This window comes from Hordeum vulgare, chromosome 6H (genome assembly GCF_904849725.1).
Source record: "Hordeum vulgare subsp. vulgare chromosome 6H, MorexV3_pseudomolecules_assembly, whole genome shotgun sequence".
Taxonomy (NCBI): domain Eukaryota; kingdom Viridiplantae; phylum Streptophyta; class Magnoliopsida; order Poales; family Poaceae; genus Hordeum; species Hordeum vulgare.
In genome coordinates, this window is record NC_058523.1 from 261,456,048 (window position 1) to 261,478,211 (window position 22,164).

Below are 22,164 nucleotides of genomic sequence, written 5' to 3' on the forward strand. Positions count from 1 at the left end.
CGTAGAGGCCGCGGTCCTGGTCGTCGTAGCCGCCGTCGCGCGCACCTCCATCTGGAGCGCCATCGCGATGTGCGCGGGCATGCTTGGCTGCCGACTCCACCGTCAGCTCTCGCGCCACATTGGCGCGGTCTGCGTTGTCCGCACGCGCGGAGCCGTTGGAACTGTCGGAGCTGCCGCGGAGTGCCTTGGCATCCGCCGTAGGCTCACATGCTGCCTCCGCTGTTGCTGCTGCTTCTACCTCCGCTCTGGCTGCTGCCAACTCCGCCGCAGCCAGCCTCGACACCCTTGCTGCCGCAGCAGCGGCTGCTGTAGCTGCTCGATCACGCTCCGCTGCCACGACGCACTCGGCCTCCTGCCGGCGCCGCGTGCTCGAGGTAGCCGTGTGCTGAGAGCGACCAGCAGACATGGCTTGCTGCAGGGGGCTATTGCGTGAAGAAGATGCTGCTTCTGACGAGCTGCTGCTCGACAGTCCGAAGGGAGGGAGGTAACCAGGGGCAGTCGGAGCAACTGCTGCTACCGGCTTGGGCTGCTCAGCTCTCGGTGAGAGGTGAGCAGGAAATGCTCAGGGTACAAGACAACGAGGCTCTGATGCCACTTGTTAGACCTTTCAGCCTGAGCATTGATAGTTGCAGATGACACTAGGAGAGTTGGGATAATTTTCGTTGGTTTATTTCTCACAAAATGCCATACCAACCTGAGGGGTTGGCGATACATATTTATAGGCTGCGAGCCAGCCAAGCATATGCTAAGATGCTAGTCTAAGATGTTAATCTAAGATGCTGCTAAGATGCTAGTCTAAGATGTCATCCTAAATGCCAGTCCTTGATGGTCAAGGATTCTATCCTAACACCACAAGGACCATGTGCTGCAGCCCCACAAAGACCCTAGTACAAAGACTTATCAATCAGTGGCCAGGGCAGGTGCTGCAGTAGATTCTCAAATGGCAGCAGCGACTACAATCGAACGGTGTAATGAGACCTAGCCGGCTTATGGCGTATCCATCAATGGCGGGAGGGGGGGGTATCTGTAGCATATAATTCGACAGCTCAAAGGCAGAGTTGCAAACCACGGACGTGAGGACACCGGTGGAGCGGCATACAATGTGTGGTGGATTGTCTGGTAAATCAACATGAGCTTTGCATACTGTTTGGGATCAACAGTCATCGATTGTGGTTGCCATCTGATAACTGACCCAGCTCGACCCCACATCATTCCTAGCCCTCGATCTGGGTCAATCAACCTCAGCTCAGGGAATGGACCTTCGGACCCGGAACCAGGCTACTATGGGGAAAACTAGAGTGATAGGTGTATCAAGAAAAGTTTGGAAGGAAATACTCTCCACGGAGGCCGAAGGAGAGGATGGACGTAGATAAAGGATGGTACTCATCGAAAGTCACATCTCGAGAAATCTGCATCTGGTAGACAATAGGATCCCAACACCAGTAGCCCTTGTGCTCATCACTCTAACCTAAGATGACAAAGTCAACAGCCGGTTTGTTGCATTCACGAGATGCCAAAAGAAAATAGCAAACGCAAGGGAACAACCGAAGTGCAAAGTAGTCAGTAGAACGACCGATAAAGACACTCAAGAGGGATGCCATCCTGCAAAGCAGAGGAAGCCTGAATTTGGACAATAGGTTGATGTGGAAACAACCTCACCCCAAAAGTGAAGGGGAGAGAAGTGACAACTATCCACATGAGCCGTCTCAAGAAGGTGATGATGCTTGCACTAAGCAACACCATTGTAGGTCTAAGCACTGGGACAAGAGAACTAGGCAAACGTGCCCTGATCATCAAGAAAGTAACATAACAAACGAGAGATATACTCAACATCAAATTGACACGAGAACACAACTAGGGGCATGGATCCAGGAGAGAACTGCGCACTACGCGACCCTAGAGAAGCCAGTCCACAAGGAGGTGATGTATTCTTTCTAATGTTTGGCCACTTAACATGCATGATGGGTTGTGCAGTAGATTTTGGTGAGCAAGGCAATGATAGTCCAACAACGGTTTATGCCGGCAACCCTGAAGAAGAATTTCACTTCACAGGTACCCAGGACCTCCATGTAAGCTTACAACTGTAGTAGTCAATTGAGCCATGGATGGTCGCCTTGTAGCACAAACAAGGCGTGAAGACCGTCCAACTCGTCAGAAAGATTTGTGCGGCTACTATAGTACGAACTGCAAAAGGTCCAACTACGAAATGCCTCCAAGAAATGTTGAGAGAGAATATGTAACCAACACCAAGATAATTACTTGAAATATAAAGTGGTTACATGCCTACTTGGAACTAGAAAAACGCTAGGAGAGTAATTTATGAAAATCCAAACCACACAGCTTCAGTGCACGCACAAGGTAGGAAAGGGTAATGGCAGGAGTGGAGCATAAGGTAGAATGTGTACTATACACAACACGGCCATCGATAAATTGAACCCGGGTAACCACGTACCTAGTTTGCTTCCTTTTTCATATTTTATTGTTGTCCTAAAAAGGAAAAAAAATCTTATACTACCTATTTAGCAGTTAACCAAGTATTTTAGTCAAGTTGATCTTCTGAGGAAAATATAAATATCAAGGTTATTACTAAACTTGGCACAAAATTTCTTGTTTAGCGAGTGAAGTCCTTTTTACAAACCTCGCAAAGTCATCACCAATTTCAGGGGATGTACTCATACTTTTTGGACGTCCTCTCCGCGCATTTGATGTTGATGCACCATCTGACCTAACATCAAGTAAGACAATTAATTAGGACAAAAAGAAGACAATACTGCAGCATTAGCAACAATGTTAACCGCAATATTGTTAATCACTAATAGCTTATAAATATGAGCTGGCTTCCAAAGTTAAGTACAGACTAACAAAGCATAGAAGTGCAGATTAGATTTGCATAGATTATATATATCTCAAACAAAAAGAGAATCATGTAAAGCACGGCCCCAATGAGCCAAGTACAATGTTGCACAGACAACATTAACATGCTGGAAAAAAATCCAGAACATAGGAGAGGTTAGATAGGTATTTGTCTTTTTGCAGCACAGTCAATAGCAAAGTGACAGGAAGGCAAGAAACAGACCCAAGAATGGATGGGAGCATCATTTTTTTCAGCAGCAGATCAGGAAACGGGTGGCAAATAAGGATTGTTTTCCTCTTAAAAATATGGTGCCGATGTAATTAAAAATCAGCATGTAACGCTCAAGGACCTGTTTGCCGAGTTTTGAAACAATAAAATAAAACAAAAATATGACACGCGAGAACTCTTTGGTTCTATTTATCATACTGCAAACAGTTTCCGCCCCGCTTTATATATAAAGCAAAGATCAACATCACCCGGTACAAACACACGCCACCACCACACACACCGAAGGCAGGACACGAAGGCGCTGAGCGCAGCAACACCACCCCTAGCACTGCCACCATGAGGAGATGAAGCCGCATACGACGAACAGTGGACTCCAAGGCGGCGCCTTAAGGAAGGATACGACACCGGAGCGCCGCCACCGCCCGATCCGAGGATCAGAGTTTCCCTTGAAGCCGCACGACGGTCAATGAGAGCCGCGGCGACGCCTTCAAGAAGGGAACGAGCTTCACCGCCGCCGGTCCGTCCGGAGATAGAAAAGGTTTTCACCCCGGCCAACACTCACCGCCACCCCCCAGCTACCACGCCGACCACATGGCCGCTACCACGCCGACCACATGGCCATGGCCACCAGGCCACACCAAGCCACGGGCTCTGCCCAAGAGCACCGCGCTACCACCACATGGGCCGCCGCCCCGGCATCCAAGACCTATACACCACCTCACCCGAGACCCGCCGCTACCCCAACCAAAGAGACGAGCGAAAAGGTCCCACCTTTCGCACCCCTGGGAGACCCCCAGCATCGAGACCCAATAGGTCGGCCAGCACTGGCAACCATCGACCAGTCCTGCAGCCCCGAACGCGAGAGGAGCTCGGTCCTGCAGCACCGTGAGGGGGACGAGGTCAGTCCTGCTGCACCGTGCGCAATGTTAGAGTATATATAATATAGCCATGTACCCTTTTGTATTTATCCCAATGTATAAGGGGTTTTCTGCATATAGTCCACCACATGTACATGTATATAATCGGCCTATGGCCTCATGGGAATACAAGTTGCATATTCCTAACATGGTATTAGAGCCTTAGGGTTTTTCCTTCGCACGCGCAACTCGTGCTCCGATCGAATCTCTTGTCCACGCAACCGTCGCATCTCCTCGCTTCTGCTGCCGGATCTCCTCCTGCTGCTTCCTCCCTCCCCGCAGTCAAATCGCGACTAGGGCTTCGATCTCCGCCGTCGCCGCCCCATCTCGCCGAGAGTCGCGTCGCGTCGCCCTCCACCCTAGCTCGCGTCCGCGCTGCCGCCGCCCCATCTCGCCCTCCGCCTCCGGCCGCCGCCTGCAGCCACCGCCTCCAGCCAACGGATCCGGCTCGGCTCGCTACAACTGCCGGTTCCTTGTTGCTGGTGGTCCCATCTCAATCTCTGCTGCTGCGTCGTTGCTGCACGAAGCCGAGCGTTGTTCCTCTGTTGCTCGTACCCCATCGAGACTGAGGGTTGCGTTAGTTACACCGCCGCCGCAGTCTCGCGATCTGCTGGATCGGAGACTGATTCCGCTGCAGATTTGTCTTTGTCTGTTGTTGACCTAAAAAAAATGTTTGCTGCATAGGGCTACGTTACTATTCCTCGTTGCCCGGTGATTTTTTATGGCTCTAACTACACCGAGTTCGTTAGCTTCATGCGCATTCATATGTGTGGCATCCGCCTATGGGGTGTTCTTTCCGGCGAGGTCTGTTGTCTGCCACGTACAGTTCCTCCAGTGGCCCCTATTCCGCCGACTTCACCGGTTCTTCCTGCGGATGCTAATCAGGCCGCAAAGGATGCGGATAAGCTTGCTGATGAGGCTGTTGATCGTGCTTATGATGAGAAGTTTTTGGCTTATGAGGAGGCTCTTCGGACGTATCATGGTGCTTTGTCTGTTTACACCCAGTGGCTTGACGATGATGCTCGTGCTGCAGCTGTTCTCACTGCTAGTGTTATGCCTCAGTTTGCTTCTGAGTTTTTGGGCCTTCCTACTATATTTGAGATGTGGACCCGTCTTCGTCAGCGCTATGAGCCCTCTAGTGATGCCTTATACCTCTCTGTGGTCCGTCAGGAGCATGCTCTTCAACAGGGTGATTCTACTGTTGATAACTTCTATGCAAAGAGTTCTGCTATCTGGCGCCAGCTTGACTCTCTCCGCGGTGCTTGTTGTCGTACTTGCCCCTGTTGCCAGGCTGTCCAGGGCAATTTGGAGTTTCATCGCGTCTACAAGTTCCCGTCTCGGCTCCGGAAGGAGTTTGAGCCCCGGCGTGCTCAGTTGTTTGCTCATGGCCGTATTTCTCTCATGGAGGCGCTTTCTGAGATTCGTGTTGAGGAGACTCGCTAACGTGGTGCTGGTTTACTAGAGGTTCCCTCTGAGCTCGCTGCTCGGGCTCCTTCTACGCCACATGCTGCACCGACCCCTTCTCGCTCGAGTGCTCCGCCGCTCTTGCCCACTCCTTCTGGAGGCTCAGATCGCCCCCGTTCACATTGCGGCTACTGCAACAATGAAGGTCATATTGAGTCCCAGTGCTACCAGAAGAGGAAACACATGCGTAAGGCGCGATCATCATCTTCAGGGACTTCGTCATCTACCTCGACAGCTTCAGCCATCGCTTTGATTGAGCAGGATATTCTGAGGCTTAAGCGTCTGCTCGCTGCTTCAGGTTCTTACTCGACGGGTATTGTTGGTTCTATGACTGATGCTTCCCGCACTGAGCAACCACCTTCTACACGGTCAGGTACATCCCCATGGGTTCTGGACTCTGGAGCTTCTTTTCATATGTCTTCTCATTCTTCCACTCTGTCCTCTCTTCGATTGCTTGATTCTCCTGTTTCATGTCCTCACTGCTGATGGTACTCCTCTTTCTATCGTTAGTAGAGGCAATCTTATCACTCCGTATTGTGTCCCTGATGTTGCTCATGTTCCTCGACTTACCATGAATCTGTTTTCTGCTGGTCAACTTACTGATTCTGGTTGTCGCATCATCCTTGACGTTGACTCTTGTTCTGTCCAGGACCGTCGCACGCACACTCTAGTTGGGGTTGGCCCTCGCCGCCGTGATTCTCAAGGTCTTTGGGAGTTAGACTGGCTTCATGTTCCTTCCGCTGCCACCACTATCGCTAGTTCCTCCGCTTCGGTCGCCTCCGCTACTGGTTCCTTCCAGCAGTGGCATCATCGACTTGGTCATCTGTGTGGTTCTCGTTTGTCGTCTTTAGTTCGTCGAGGTCTTCTGGGGTCTGTCTCGGGAGATGTCTCTTTAGAATGTCAGGGTTGTCGTCTTGGCAAACAGATTCAGTTACCATATTTGCATAGTGAGTCAGTGTCTAAGCGTCATTTTGATTTAGTTCATTCTGATGTATGGGGTCCGGCTCCCTTCGCTTCGAAAGGGGGTCATAAATACTATATTATTTTCGTAGATGATTTCTCTCCTTACACATGGCTTTATTTCATGACTTCTCGTAGTGAGGTGTTGTCTATTTATAAGCGTTTTGCTGCCATGATTCACACTCAGTTCTGTTCGCCCATTCGTGTGTTAACTGCTGACTCCGCTGGCGAGTATATTTCTAAGATGTTGCGTGGTGTTCTTGCTGCGCAAGGGACTCTCTCAATTCTCTTGTCCTGGTGCTCATGCTCAAAATGGCGTGGCTGAGCGAAAGCATCGTCATCTTCTTGAAACGGCTCGTGCATTGATGATTGTTGCCTCTCTCCCGCCTCATTTTTGGGCTGAGGCTGTCTCCACCTCCACCTATCTCATCAATCTACAGCCTTCCGCTGCTCTACAGGGTGGTGTTCCTTTCGAGCGTCTTTTTGATCGTTCTCCCGATTATTCGATCCTTCGCTTGTTTGGTTATCTTTGCTATGTTCTTCTTGCCCCTCGCGAACGCACCAAACTGACCGCTCAGTCTGTGGAGTGTGTCTTCTTAGGCTATAGTGATGAGCATAAGGGCTATCGTTGTTGGGATCCTATCATCCGTCGGATGCATATCTCTCGAGATGTGACTTTTGATGAGTCTCGTCCCTTCTACCCACGCCCATCTTCCTCGACCTTTACAGTGGAGGATATCTCTTTCCTCAGTTTTCCTGATACACCTATCACCCCCATCAAGCCTTTGCTTATTCGTTCCGCTCCCTTTGCTTCTCCACCTCGTGTCGATTTGCCGCCCCCATCTTCCACGGTCTCCTCGACTAGCATGTCACCAGATTCTACACCTTCATCTCCGGTGACTTCTTCGTCGCCACCCCCCGATTCTACCTTGGCGATTCCTCCTTGCATTGTTCCATCTTTTCCTCAGTGTTACACTCGCCGTTCACGTCCTGTGGATGCCTCTGCGGTTGTGTCGTCATCCTCGTCTCAACCTACCTATGGCTTGCATTCTCGTCCTCGTCCGCCTGTTGATCGCCTTGGATTTCCCACCGCTGGTGCTGCTATTCTCGAGCCGACTTCTTATCGTCGGGCTGTTGTTCATCCTGAATGGCAGTTTGCGATGGCAGAGGAGATTGCTGCTTTTGAACGCACTGGTACATGGGATCTTGTTTGCCTTCCTCCCGGTGTCCGTCCCATCACTTGTAAGTGGGTCTACAAGGTTGACTCTTGTGGCTCGTGATTTTCAGCAGGAGCATGATCGTGATTACGACGAGACTTTTGTTCCTGTGGCCCATATGACCACTGTTCGTACACTTCTTGTCGTGGCCTCTGCACGCCACTCTTCTATATCTCATCTTGATGTTAAGAATGCCTTTCTTAATGGTGAGCTGCATGAGGAGGTGTACATGCAGCCACCACCTGGGTATTCTGTTCCTGATGGCATGGTATGTCGTCTTCGTCGCTCTCTCTATGGCCATAAGCAAGCCCCCTGCGCCTGGTTTGAGCGTTTTGCCTCTGTGGTAACTGCCACTGGTTTTTCAGCAAGTGCTCATGATCCAGCATTTATTGTTCACCTTTCTCCTCGTGGTCGGACTCTTCTTCTTCTCTATGTTGATGACATGATCATCACTGGGGATGACACCAAGTATATTGCCTTTGTAAAGGCCCGTCTTAATTAGCAGTTTCTTATGTCTGATCTTGGACCTCTTCGCTACTTTCTTGGGATTGAAGTCTCTTCTACCTCTGATGGCTTTTTTATATCCCATGAAAAGTATATTCAAGATCTTCTTGCTCGTGTTGCTCTTACTGACGAGCGCATTGTTGAGACTCCCATGAAGCTCAATGTTCACCTCCGTGATACTGATGGTGATCCCCTGCCTGACCCGACGCATTATCGTCATCTTGTTGGCAGTCTTGTCTATCTAGCTGTCACTCGTCCGGATATCTCTTAACCGGTTCATATTCTGAGTCAGTTCGTCTCCGCTCCCACCTCGGTTCACTATAGTCATCTCCTTTGTGTTCTCCGCTATCTTCGGGGCACGATCTCTCACAGTCTCTTCTTTCCTCGCTCCAGTTCTTTACAGCTTAAGGCCTATTCGGATGCTACGTGGGCTAGTGATCCTTCAGATCGCCGTTCACTTTCTGCTTACTGTGTTTTTCATGGTGCTTCTCTCATTGCCTGGAAGACGAAGAAACAGATTGCAGTTTCCCGTTCGAGTGCGGAGGCTGAGTTGCGAGTTGCGAGCGATGGCTCTTTTGACGGTAGAGGTGACTTGGTTACGGTGGTTACTTCAGGATTTTGGTGTTTCTGTCATTACACCAACTCTGCTCTTATCTAACAGTACAGGTGCTATTAGCATTGCGCACGATCCTGTGAAGCATGACCTCACCAAGCATATTGGTATTGGTGCTTTCTATGTGCACGCTGGTGTGCAGGATCAGGTTATTGCTCTTCAGTATGTGTCTTCCGAGTTACAGTTGGCAGATTTTCTGACGAAGGCCCAGACTAGAGCGCAGCATGGCTTCTATCTCTCCAAACTCAGTGTTGTTCATCCACCATGAGTTTGAGGGGGGTGTTAGAGTATATATAATATAGCCATGTACCCTTTTGTATTTATCCTAATATATAAGGGGTTTTCTGCATATAGTCCACCACATGTACATGTATATATATATCGGCCTATGGCCTCATGGGAATACAAGTTGCATATTCCTAACACGCAAGACGAGCTCGGTCCAGCTGCACTGTGCGCGAGACGAGCTCGGTCTTGCTGCACCAGCCGCGAGACGAGCGATGGACCGCGGCTGGGAGAGGGCCAGCCCTTCAATGGAAGTAGAGCTCGGGCGACGAGGAGATGGGACGAAGACCGAAACGGTCCGACCACAGACGAACCGACGCCGGAGAAGTCGGCCGCCGCCGCACGCAGATCCGCTGAGCCATCGTAAATCCGCCACGACACCGAGAGGCTACCACCAAGCGTCGGGCCTCCCCACGGCCGGAGCAACGGCCACGCCCGACTGCTGCCCTACCCGCGTCGCCCGGCAAGCTCCAAGTGTCGGAGCCGCCGGGGACGCACCACCGAACAGCCCCCATCACCAGATCTGGCCGGGTCCAGCAGGAAGCCATCCGCGTGCCACCTCCCGTGACGGGAGCGCCGCAGCCGCCCTGCCGCGCATCAGACCCAAGACGCCGGCGCACCGCCACCAGCCGGACACCCCACCGCCCCGCGAGCCCCGCCGCCGCATCGATGAGCCCCGCGGCCGCCCACCGCCACCAGTCGAGGAAGTCGCCTCGCTCTGACGCCCCACGAGCAAAGGAGGAAGAAGAGCCACACCGCCACCGCGCCCACCAGGCTTTGCCCGACAGAGCTCGTCGGTGGCGGCGGGGAGGCGGGGACGAAGGGGAGGGCGGCTAGGGTTTCCCCCTGGCGCATCGCGGGAGGGTAGGGGAGTCTTATATTCACATTACTTGGCCTATTTGAACAATCAGAAATGGTGCTAGCTTCGTTCTTCAGGCATTTCATTTAAATCATGGCAATGAGCTATTTAACTATCTTCTTATTTGTTGATTCGAACTTAACAAATTAATAAAATAGAAACTTACTGAGGTACCTTGATACAGCTACACCATCTTTGTACTGTCTATCGCCCAAGTTTGAGCGCCCATGTGCTCTGGACAATGGATGCTCTGGACTACAGGAACAAATAAACACATCTTAATCTAAATCCATTGTGAATCTTCAAAGCAGTTACAGATTCTATATATAGCAGAGAAGAATTGATATAAATAATATAGGACGGAAGATAAAGCAAGCAGCAAACAAGACCCTCAGAGAAAAAAAATGGGACACTTAACTCAAATTAAGGATCGTCTGCCTGACATATTAGTTGCTTAAAGATTAGCCTATGTTGTGGTCAGCTTTTAGATGAAAAGCCGCAATCTGGAAATGGCAGGGCAGTGTGATGCGGTTAGGGCCATGCGGAGCTCACCATCAAAGTGAGTGAGCGGATAATGGTGTTGTGTTAGTTACATGTAGCGTTAACTCAGTTTCACACCATCCCCAACCTCCCAATGGCTAGGCCTCCGACCAACCAACGGACCAATACCGCCTCTCGGCACTCCCTAGGACCACAAATGACATGAGAAGCACGCAGAAGCTCCACCACAATCACTCATCTACTCAGTGCACTTCAATGAACCCCTATGTCTCCACCACCTCGCCAACACCACTTTCCCCTTGCTATGAAAAGCACAGCCCGAGCACCCCTACACCACATCTCCTCTCCTCCCAGAAGCTCGTCGAAGTGTTGCACATTGTCGAGCAAAATTGCTCTATGGAGCCCCGTTTTCTCCTCGGCTTCCAACGAAGGTCCTGCCGCCTACAAGGTGAGCCAGTCCCCGATTTCTCCCTCTTTCTTCTCCTTCTATCCTTGTGAATCTCACTGACACCTCTGCTCGCATGAGCTCTTAGCCAGAGCGCGAAGACACGATGTCCCGTGTGCATGCCCACCGCCCGACAACTCTAGCCAACGATCTCCAATGCCAAAGGACAAGCTTGATGCCGTCACGGCCAGGAATGAGATCGCCTTGACACCACGAAGCACATCCGCTATTCCTTCAACCTCCCCAACGACTACAAACAACAACCACTTCCGAGCGCCACCATCTTCTTCCTCAACGTCAGCGGCCTTTTAGACCAGTCCAATGAGCCTTTGATCCCTTTTCTATCAAAGGTTGGATCCATAGAGGACGCATAGGATTAGACCACTTATATCGGCAAAGGTATGCCATACAATTGATCCTTCAACCAACGTCCTCGGTTGATCCACTAAGATTACCTAAGCGTACACGGTGGCAGTTATCCATCGATCTCTAGTAAGAGGATATGTTTTAATCATCAAAACGAAACGGTACTGGCCTATCAAAATCCACCACGTGTGAATATCCTACTATTTTCTAAAACCATTTCTTATAGCCAAAAATCATCTAATCTTCAAAAACATATGAAATATATTTCTAGAATACTCAGTAATTGTAGATTCCAAAACTACACTTTGTTCACACTTTTGACGATATAAAAATATTCAAATGTGCATTTGGGCATATTTGTCATACCTTGAGTTCCACAAATCCAAATTGATGCAAAGCATCCCATGGACAACACCATGAACCCATCATCAACCCCACAAGCTCCAACTGGACCGATGACAAGAGCTCGTCCAGAGCTCGCACACATGCTATTGAAACTTAGGTGACTTCACTTCTCTATGAGCTTCCTATGCAAGTGGATGAGACATGGCTACTAGCTCAAAGTGGAACTCTACGTGTGATTAGGTATGTCGATGACAACATCGGAGCGAGGAAGGAACGTCAAGCCCATGATAAGGAGAGAGAAGACAGAGCCCGAAATCCCCAGCCGGTAGCACGCTCTTTGGATACCCAAGAGATCCAAGCCTTCGGATCCTCCCCCCCCCCCCAAAAAAAAAAAAACTTCAGGCTTGGGGTGGTTTGCTCTATGGACAACCACGATCTCCGCCACCTCCGCCCCCCCACCCACCCACCCACCTCCCCTCCTGATCTTCAGTTGTGCAAATGACAGGAAATGTCCCTTGTGCCCTCACTTGTCTATCTCCTCTTAGTAGGATCAAGGCCTCCTGATTGGGGAAGAATCTTACGAATTTCAAGACCTTCACTTCCTAGAAGGTGAAGAACTATCTCTCAAGATCTCCATCTTTCCTAGAGATTTGGGGAAGAACTACCCTTGTTTTTGTTGTTCTTGGATCTAAGATGCACCTTTCATATTGACTTCGATCTTGAGGAGTAATTGATGCAGATCTTGTCCCACGAGTGATTTTCCTCTTGTGTTCCGTTTATTTTGCCTTGATCCTTGTGTTACTTCTCAAATCCAGTTCTAATTCGTGAAGATAGAGCCACCCTAGTGGCTTGCCCCGCATAATTTGGTATCATGAGCACGGTTGCTATGTATTGGATCTCCTCCCTCTCCATTTTCAAGCCTCATTTTGAATTTTTCTTGCCAATTTTGAATATCTCCACAAAAATAGCCCAATTTTGAGCAATTTGATGCTTCTTGTGATTTTGGTTGGATCTTATCCATGGACCCAATGTTGTACAAGTGGATCTACCACAATTTGCATCACTTCGGCCCAAACATTTTCTTTTGCACTTCGGTTACGAGTTCAAACATGTCGCATCCGTTGTCAGATACCCCGACCCCCAGACATTCAGCCAACCATGGAAATCTGGAATAGCACCGGAAATCCGACCACCCCGGGGATCTAGGCCCCCAACCCCGGACAACCGACCCTTGCAAATCACTTTCGCATATGTGCCAACACTTTGAGGCCACGTTTACCGCTACATCAATCCTAAGTCCGTGTTCAACAACGAGAACTCCGTCTTTGACACGGACAACGGAAACAAGACCGTCACCACCACTTTTCTCGAGGTACAGGTGTTGACGAGTGTCGGAGTTTACTCACGACATCAGGCATGGGTAGGCTAAACATGAGCGGTGGGAACCGAAGGACACCGGCGGGCTCCGGAAACGGGATTGGTACAAGCGAGAGAGACGCACGATGTACCCAGGCTCAGGGCTCTCCGTGGGAGATAACACCCCTAGTCCTGCCGGAATGGTTGATGCACCAAAGGGATTACAGTGTGCTCCTTGAGCTGTTCAACGGAGGAGGAAGAAGGAGCAGCCGGCTCGCGTCTACCTCTCCTGTATGGGTGTGTGTGTGTGTGTGCCGTTGGCCGACCCTCTGCATGAAGCGGGGTCGGGGGGGTTTATACACGAACCCACCGACCTACAATATGGATAAAAGTACAAAAGAGGGACCCGGCTGGCCAGGGGGCCCACGGTAGTCTGATCTTGTCGTTGGAGGGGCTCGCCGACTGCGATGTCCCATCTGGCCATGGGACCCGTCGGCCAGCCAATGGAGTTCTCGCGTAAGGCCGACGCAGGACACGTGGTGTACGTCCAGCGTTGTCTTGCGAGATTCGTCATGGGTAGCCGGTACGGCCGTCTCCATTGTTACCACGCCAAGCTTGGTAATGAAGTGGGTGCTGACGGGCCAGTACTGTGCAGGGTTGACGGATCGGAGTTGGCCTAGGTCAGCAGTATGGCCGCTGACACTATATCTGTCGTGCGTCCCAACCTTGTACCCGTGTTGATGTGTATTCACCTTTAATCATAGAGTCCCGTCACAGCCTAGGATTGGATGCGACTAGGGCTGTCTAGCCTGCTAGCCGGCCTTGAAGTTGCCGTCTCGCCCCTAGCCGGCAGGCGTTCCCTAGCCGGCCAGGAGGGGTTGCCGTCTCGCCCCTAGCCGGCAAGAGCTTCCTAGCCGGCCCGGGGGAGTTGGCCATCTGGAGGAAGCTGATGACTCCCTTTATTCTTGGGTGCAAAGGAGTAGGCTCGATGAGCCTACCCCGGGGTTATCCCCCGTCAGTAGTCCCCGAAGCAGGGGAGTTCCGCCGCCTCAAAGCGGAAGGGCTCGCCGGCTTGAGTTCCTTGTTGATGCTCTTCATGGGTCGTCTGTGGCAGGAGACGCCGGGTCGGAAGCCGGCTGGCTTCCAACAGACGCCTCGGCTTCGCCGCAGGTAGCGCCGCCCCGCCACGTGCCAGGCCTGGCGTTATGATCAATTGTACAGGTGACGGGATGGGGCTTGCGCCCTGGGTCCCGCCACGACGCCTCCTCGGCCCTCGCGCACGCGGATCCTCTGCGGATTGCTCCGCGACGGATGCGCACCGAAGAACGTAAATGCCCCCGCAATAATCGGAGGGGGTGGGGATCATGCGCACCGAATCCCCACCCCACGATCTCTTGCGGGGGTTTAAATGGGGTTCGAGGGCGTCGAGGAGGCCATTCGCCCCCTTCTCGCCCCGCACGAACACCCCTTCCCTCCCTAAGCCAGAGAGAGAAGAGAGCGCCGCTCGCCTTCACCGCAGTTCGGGCCACTGCCGCCGTTCGCCGCCGATGATTCCGCTTCAGTCCTCGCCACCACCCGCCATGTCTAGCGACGCCCTTAAGAAGGGGCAGTTCTGAGGCGCTTGGGTGGGCAGCGAGGTTAGCGCCGAGTATATCGAGGCGCTTCGTCACCGCCGCGTGATGCCCCCAGAATACCTCGTGGCGGCGCGGGTGCCCGGCGCCGAAGCAGCCCCGACTCCCGAAAAGGGGGAGGTAGTGGTGTTTGAGGAACACTTCTACCACGGCTTCGGGCTTCCGGCGAGCGATTTCTTTGCTCGCTTCCTGTCCTTCTTCGGTCTGCGGCCGCATCACCGGCTCCCAACGCCATTCTCCAGCTCGCCGCCTTCGTCGTCTTGTGCGACGGGTTCATAGGGATTGAACCCCGCTTGGACCTCTGGCACAAGTTGTTCTTCTTCAAGCAACAGTTTGTGGCGACGGACAAGTCCGCAGCGGCGGAGCAGTAGGGGCCCAAGCCAATGACCCCCTGCAGCGTCGCGCTGGTGCACAACCGAACGTCGTCCGACTTCCCGCAGCGGCCGCTGCAGTACTCCGTCAAGAAGTGGCAGAAGGGGTTCTTCTATGTGAAGAACGTCAACCCCTCCCGCGACTATATCAACTTACCTCCGTTCGCCATCGCTCCGCCGACGGCGAAGCAGAACTGGAAGGCGACCTTCCGAAGCCGATCAGCGAGGTGGCGCAGATATGCGCCCACCTCGATAACATGAAGATCTGCTCGCTACCATGGTAGCACGCCGGGTCCTGCCCCTGCAGCGGCGGCCGCATCTGATGTGCCAGATGGGCGGCCGGCACGACCCCTGCCGGTTCTCCACCAAGAACTATCGAGCCGGCATGGTGGCCCGGAACGTGAACCTGATTTCCTCCGCCGACATGGACGAAGGCGGAGATTGGGAATGGGGCATGGCCCCCTACGACCGAAACTATCCGGCTCGGGTGGTAAGCATTTTCCCAGATCTTCTTTTCTTATCTTAAGTATACTTTTTATTTTCTGACACCGGATGGCGGCTCCGCCCTCCAGCTGTTCAAGCGCCTGCAGATCTATCAGCAGCCTGCTGCCGACGTGGAAGCGTCGGACCCGGCCGAGATAGAGGATGAATGGGTGGTGGAGCCGCAGGTCTCCGCCTCCGCAGACGTGGAAGATGCAACGGAGTCAGAGGGCACCGAGCCGGCTGGTGAGCATCTTAAGTCGACTCTTCTCGATTGGACGGATGATGACGAAACGCCACCTCCTCTGCATGATGCAGCCTTCAGAGAGGGCCAAGAGGACCTGGAGGAGGTCTCCAGCCCTCCCCTGACACAAGGTCGTCGAGCCGCCGGCGAGACGGCAGCGCAGGGCGAAGCGGCCCAGCAGAAGGGCAAGAAGCTTGCCACTGCAAAGCCGGCTCCCAAGCGTGCCGCAACGAGACCTCCGGCTGGAGGCCGAGGCGGCGGCGCAAAGAAGCAGCGAGCCACCACCGGCAGGAGGGCGGTGCCCATCGTTACTGGGTAAGGGAACACTTTTTCCTCTCTTTGCTTCATTGGTTTGCTTTCGGCAGGGATGTTGAGGAGGCGGAGGAAGATACCGCCTCCGCCGCCGAGCGAGCCGCCTGGTCTGCCGCTGACGCTGCCAAAAAGGAGGAAGGCTCTGGTCGAGGAAGAACACCGCCCGTGGGAAGAGGCGGCTCGGAAGGCGACCGAAGGCCGATCCCAACCCAGCCGGGTAAAGAAGCCGGCCGCCAAGGAGAGGCGGTCCAAGACGAGGCACGACCCCACCCCTCAGGCACGTGCGGAGACTCCGGTCGGCGAGCCGGCTCAGAACCGCCCAGAGGCGCCCGGGACAGCCAAGACCGCCGAGCCGGCGCCCTCCATGCCAGGGGACCTCAACGTGATCCCCGACGCGCCTGAAGTTGTGATGTAGACGTCGTGCCGGAGATGACAATGGAGGTGCCGGAGACGGCAAATCCACCTCCCGCCGCGGAGACGGCGCCGGCCGAAGCGTCGAGGGAGCCGGCCGCCAGCCCATCGCCAGGAGACGGCACCATGGTCGTAGTCAATCGCGGCTTGTCCGCGTCCAGAGCCGGCCTCAACTTCGAGAGCCGACCCATGAAGACCTGGCGCGTGGCCAACGCCGAACGCGCAGCTTTGACTCCAGGCGCCGCACTCAGCGGCATCCCGGCGCTAGTAGCAGAATTCTCCCGCAGCCGCGAGAAGGTGGCGCAGGCGGCCCTGATAGCCAAATGCACCCGGAACGCCTTGAAGGACGAACCGCGGTAACATTTCAAACCTGCGCCTTTCAGTTGTCTTGGTTTGGCGTTTTCTTCTTGTCTTTGCATCAATGGGGGCGCGCCAGCGCACCCACTGGGTGTAACCCCCGAGAATCGGGCCGGCTAAGATTTAGCCAGGCCGAATCTCATTGTTGCCTTGCACGTTGGTTCTTTTTTAGTGGGGCGCGCTAGCGCACCCACTAGGTGTAGCCCCTGAGAATCGGGTCGGCTAAGAGTTAACCGGGCCGAATCTCACTCCTTGCTTTGTTTGTTTTCAGCTGCATGACGCCCAAGTGCAGGCATACAACGCACTGCTGGCGCAGATCCAGGGGGCCGAAGGCCGAACCAGCGATCTTCAGAGCCGGCTGGACGCTGCCACAACTATGGCCGGCTTGGCCATTGGGCCAATAAGTGTCGACATCCACTACACGGCCAGGCTCACGTCGCACAGGCGGAGGAGGAGACGGCTCTGTTCATGGCGCATGCAAGCATCGAGCTACCTTCAGGGACACCATCCGCAAAGGCTCTCCTCCACCTCGACGAGACAAAAGCGCACGCTCTTCTCGGCGATGGCTCCGCGAAGGACAAGACTGCGGGGTGGCGCCTCGATACCGGCGCCACCCACCACATGACCGGTCGAAGCGAATTTTTCGCCGAGCTCGATTCCGAAGCGCGAGGCTCCGTCAACTTTGGGGATGCCTCTACTGTCGAAATTAAGGGCGTCAGCTCCGTCATCTTCACCACAAAGACGGGAGAGCACCGGCTGCTCACCGGTGTCTACTGCATCCCCGCGCTAAGGAACTCCATCATCAGCTTGGGACAGCTGGATGAGAACGGCTCACGCGTGCTGATTGAGCATGGAGTCCTACGCATCTGGGATCGCCAGCGTCGCCTTCTCGCCAAGGTACCCAGAGGTGAAAATCGACTCTACGTCCTTGATGTGCAGGTGGCACAACCTGTCTGCCTCGCTGTCCGTCGGGACAACGAGGCGTGGCAATGGCATGAGCGCTTTGGGCACCTTCATTTCGAGGCCCTGAAGCGTCTAAGTGCCAAGGTGATGGTGCGAGGCCTGTCGTGCCTTGACCATGTGGAGCAGTTCTGCGACATCTGCGTGTTAACGAAGCAGAGGCGACTCCCCATTCCCCAGCAGGCGGTTTTCCGGGCCAAGAAGAGGTTGGAGCTCGTGCAGAGGGGACCTATGCGGCCCGATGGCGCCAGCCACAACAGGAGGTCGACGCTACTTCCTGCTGCTCGTCGACGACGTCTCTCGCTACATGTGGGCGATGGTCCTTGGCAGCAAGGGAGAGGTGACGCTCGCCATCAGGCGCGCGCAGGTTCCTGCGGAGGCGGAGAGCAGCCGCAAACTGTGTGTGATGCGCATCGACAAGGCGGCAAATTCACGGCGGCTGAATTCGCGTAGTAGTGCGCTGATGAGGGCATCCAACGCCACTACTCCGCGTCGTACAGCCCGCAGCAGAACGGCGTCGTCGAGCGACGCAACCAGACGGTTGTGGGGATGGCTCAGGCTCTGCTCAAGCAGAGAGGAATGTCGGCTGTTTTCTGGGGAGAGGCGATGCTGACGGGCGTCTACATCCTCAACCGCTCGCCTACTAAGGCACTCGATGGCAGGACGCCGTACGAGGCCTAGCATGGGCTGAAGTCGGCGGTCTCCCACTTGCAGGTCTTATGTTGCCTTGCGTTCACCAAGGAGCCCGGCCACATCGGCAAGCTCGACGAAAGGAGCACTCCGGGAGTTTTCATCGGTTATGCGGAGGGCTCGAAGGCCTACTGCATCCTCGACCCAAAGACACAGCGTGTGCGCACGACACGAGACGTCGTTTTCAACGAAGGGCGAGGGTGGGCATGGGACAAGACGGTGGACGACGGCTCGACGCCGACGTATGACGACTTCATTGTCGAGTGCGTCCACTTCAAGGAAGCCGGGGGAGCAAGCAGCTTCTCTTCGCCGAGCACGTCTACCCCAGCCCCCAAAACTCCATGGACCCCGGTGCCTGCTATGGTGATGGTACCTCAGCCGGCGACGTCACGTAGTCCAACACCAGCAATCACCCCTCTGGCTCGTCTTCATCAGACCAGCTCACGCAGAACACTGCCCGATGGAGTTTGCTTCCCCGCTCACTCACGACGAGGGGCGCATCGACGCGTATCATGGCGGCGAACCGCTGCGGAATCATACGATGGATAATCTAATCGGCGACCAGCCGGTGCCGGGATTGGTGCCACGCGACCTGGAGGCGCAGCTACAACTCGCGTGTGAGGACGGCGAACCTCGGTCTTTGCAGAGGCCGAGAAAGACGCGGCATGGTGCTCCGTGATGCAGTTGGAGATGGATGCGGTCAAGCAAAACCGCACATGGGAGCTCGCTGAGGGCAAGGTACTCCGCCTACGTAAGGCTCTCTATGGCCTACGACAGGCACCTAGGGCGTGGAACGCCAAACTGGACTCCACGCTAAAGGAGATGGGCTTCGAGCAAAGCCCGCATGAGGCGGCCGTCTACCGACGGGGCAGTGGAGGAAATGCCCTGCTGGTGGGCGTCTATGTTGACGACTTGGTGATCACCGGCATCAAGGATGCAGAGGTGGCGGCGTTCAAGGAAGAAATGAAGGTCACCTTCCAGATAAGTGATCTGGGGCTCCTCTCCTTTAATCTAGGGATCGAGGTGCACCACGATCACTTCGGGATCGCGCTTCAACAATCCGCCTATGCCAAGCTCATCGTTGAGCTAGCTGGGCTCGCCGACTGCCAACCAGCTCTCACTCCAATGGAGGAGAGGCTGAAACTGAGCCGCGACAGCACGACGGAGGAAGTGGACGCTACGCAGTACCGGCGCCTTGTGGGGAGCCTTCGCTACCTCGCCCACACACGGTCTGACTTGGCATTCTACGTCGGCTACGTCAGTCGGTTCATGGAGCGACCGACGACGGAGCACCACCAGGCAGTGAAGAGGAACATCCGCTACGTGGCGGGGACCCTCGACCACGGCCTCCACTACCCTAGGTGTCCGGGGGTGGCACACTTCGTCGGGTACAGCGACAGGACTACGTCGGCGACATCGACACCAGCAAGAGCACGCGCAGGATCCTCTTCTTCCTCGGCAAGTGTCTCCTGAGCTGGCAGTCGATCAACCAGCAGGTGGTGGCCCTGTCCAGCTGCGAGGCCGAGTACATAGCGGCCTCCACCGCCTGCACTCAACTCAGGCACTCTGGCTCGCTAGACTGCTTGGTGATCTCCTCGTCCGAGACACCAGAACGGTGCAGCTCCTGGTGGACAGCAAGTCCGCCCTAGCCCTGGCAAAGAACCATGTTTTCCACGAACGGAGCAAGCACATCCGACTGAGGTATCACTTCATCCGAAGCTGTTTGGATGAAGGGAGCATCGAGGCGAGCTACATCAACACCACTCGCGGACCTGCTTACCAAGCCTCTTGGGAGGATCAAGTTCCTCGAACTCTGCTCCGGGATCGGGATGATTCAACTCTCCCACAAGACGACGTACAAGACTTAGGGGGAGAATGATGGATAAGTCTCTGTACTAGGGTCTTTGTGGGGCTGCAGCACATGGTCATTGTGGCTGTTAGGATAGAATCCTTGACCACCAAAGACTGGCAGTTAGGATAGCATCTTAGCATATGCTTGGCTGGCTAGCAGCCTATAAATATGTATCCCCAACCCCTCAGGTTGGCATGGCATTGTGTGAGAAATAAACCAACAAAAATTGTCTCAACTCTCCTAGTGTCATCTACAACTATCAATGCTCAGGCTGAAAGGTCTAACATACTTACCGCCAGAAATTTATAGGAAAAGTTCACTACAACTACTCCCTCCGTTCCTAAAAGATTGCTCTGCTCCGTCCTTGATGCACTTGATTTGGTCAACATCCCCCGTCTTCCTCTCTCGGATCTTGGCCATCTTATAGATGTCCCTTTCGCCTTCCTTCGTGTCTAACCGCTGGTAGAGGTCCTCATACGCATGCACTAGAGGACAAAAAACTAATGTGATCCTAGATTCTTCATAGTCCAAAAATTCAATATTTTATGTAGCTCAAACCGTCGGTACGACGAATTTTTTTTGTTTCTGAGAAAAGATTTGTCGTGACGAGATCTTCGAAACTAGATCCCATGTTGGTATGTTTCGACGACTTTGGTTGGGGGGTCAAAAGTTACCACGCCTGAGCTACATAAGTTAACACACCTGTGATATGCAAGTTATCGTGGTATTTTCACATAAGTTATCAGGGGCCATAAAAAATGGTTCCTCTACCTTTCTCCATATGCAAATGCATGTTTGCAATATGCAAATGCATGTTTGCACTTAAGCACAAAAAAGTTGATGTCATTCTAGATTCTCCTTACTCCAAAAATTTAAAACGTGTTGTGGCTCAAACCAGCAGTTCGACGCAAAAACCGTTTCACATAAAAGATTTGTCGGCGACAAGATCTTCGAAACTAGATCTCATGTTGATGTGTTTCAACGACTTCTTTTTTGGGTTCAAAAGTTACCACGTCTGGTCTATATCAGTTACCACGCCTGTGATATGCAAGTTATCATGGTATTTTCACACAAGTTGTCGGGGGTATTTTTTCAACAACTTTTTCCCTCTTTGCTCAAACGCACCATGGTGTTTGTATGTAAGTCATGAGGTATGTGGCGCGTATATTATCATGCTATGTTCACGTAAGTTACCGAGGATATGTTTTTTTCAACAAATTGTTTCCCTCTTGGTCAAAGTTACGGCGGTGACTGTACCTACATTATCAGGTATGTGGTTCATATATTACCGTGTTATTTTCACATGAGTTAGGGGGGTATGTTTTTCAACAACTTTTTCCCGACTTTGTCAAACTTACCACGGTGTTCATACATAAGTTATCGGGTACGTGGTTCATATCTAAACAGTGTTATTTTCACATACGTTACAAGGGGTATATTTTTCAACAACACTTTTCCATCTTGGTCAAAGATACCGCGATGTTTCTAGGTGAGTTAGCGGGTATGCGACTCGTATATTGCCGTGCTATTTTCACATAAGTTATCAGAGGTATGTTTTTCAACATTTTTTCCCTCCTTGGTAATAGCACGACGTTTGTACATAAGCTATCCAGGTATGAGGTTCGTTTATTACTGTGCTATTTTCCCGTAAGTATATTTTTCAACAACTTTTTTCTAGGGATCAAAAGTTACAATGGTTTTTGTACGTAGGTTATGAAGTCGCCAGCAGCGACTGGTCTCCGGTACGTACATTATCACGCTATTTTCACAGAAGTTGTCGATGGTATGCTTTTCAACAACCCCTAGTACAGCAACCAAGAGATATCATCAGAACTTTAAAGAATTCAGAATCAAGAACAGCAGACAGAAAGATGCATGGCCTTACCTGGACACCGAATCAGATGTTATGAGAATAAAAAGGAAAAGAGACGCACATTCTAGC

General features: G+C 53.0%; 1 protein-coding gene across 5 annotated transcripts in view; it reads right to left on the bottom strand.

Annotated features, from left to right (window-relative positions):
- The window catches only part of LOC123404741 (serine/threonine-protein kinase EDR1-like), an 83,867-nt gene that overhangs the window by 39,206 nt on the left and 22,497 nt on the right, over nt 1-22,164 (bottom strand). For 3 of the 5 annotated variants that reach the window (XM_045098688.1, XM_045098691.1, XM_045098686.1), the window contains 2 exons: nt 10,068-10,156; nt 2,639-2,720 (listed from right to left, as the gene is read on the bottom strand). In XM_045098688.1, coding sequence (XP_044954623.1) covers nt 2,639-2,720; nt 10,068-10,156 — 171 coding nt within the window. Of the gene's footprint in view, nt 1-2,638; nt 2,726-10,067; nt 10,157-22,164 lie in introns of all 5 variants that reach the window. The other 2 variants (XM_045098687.1, XM_045098689.1) reach the window with 2 other exon arrangements.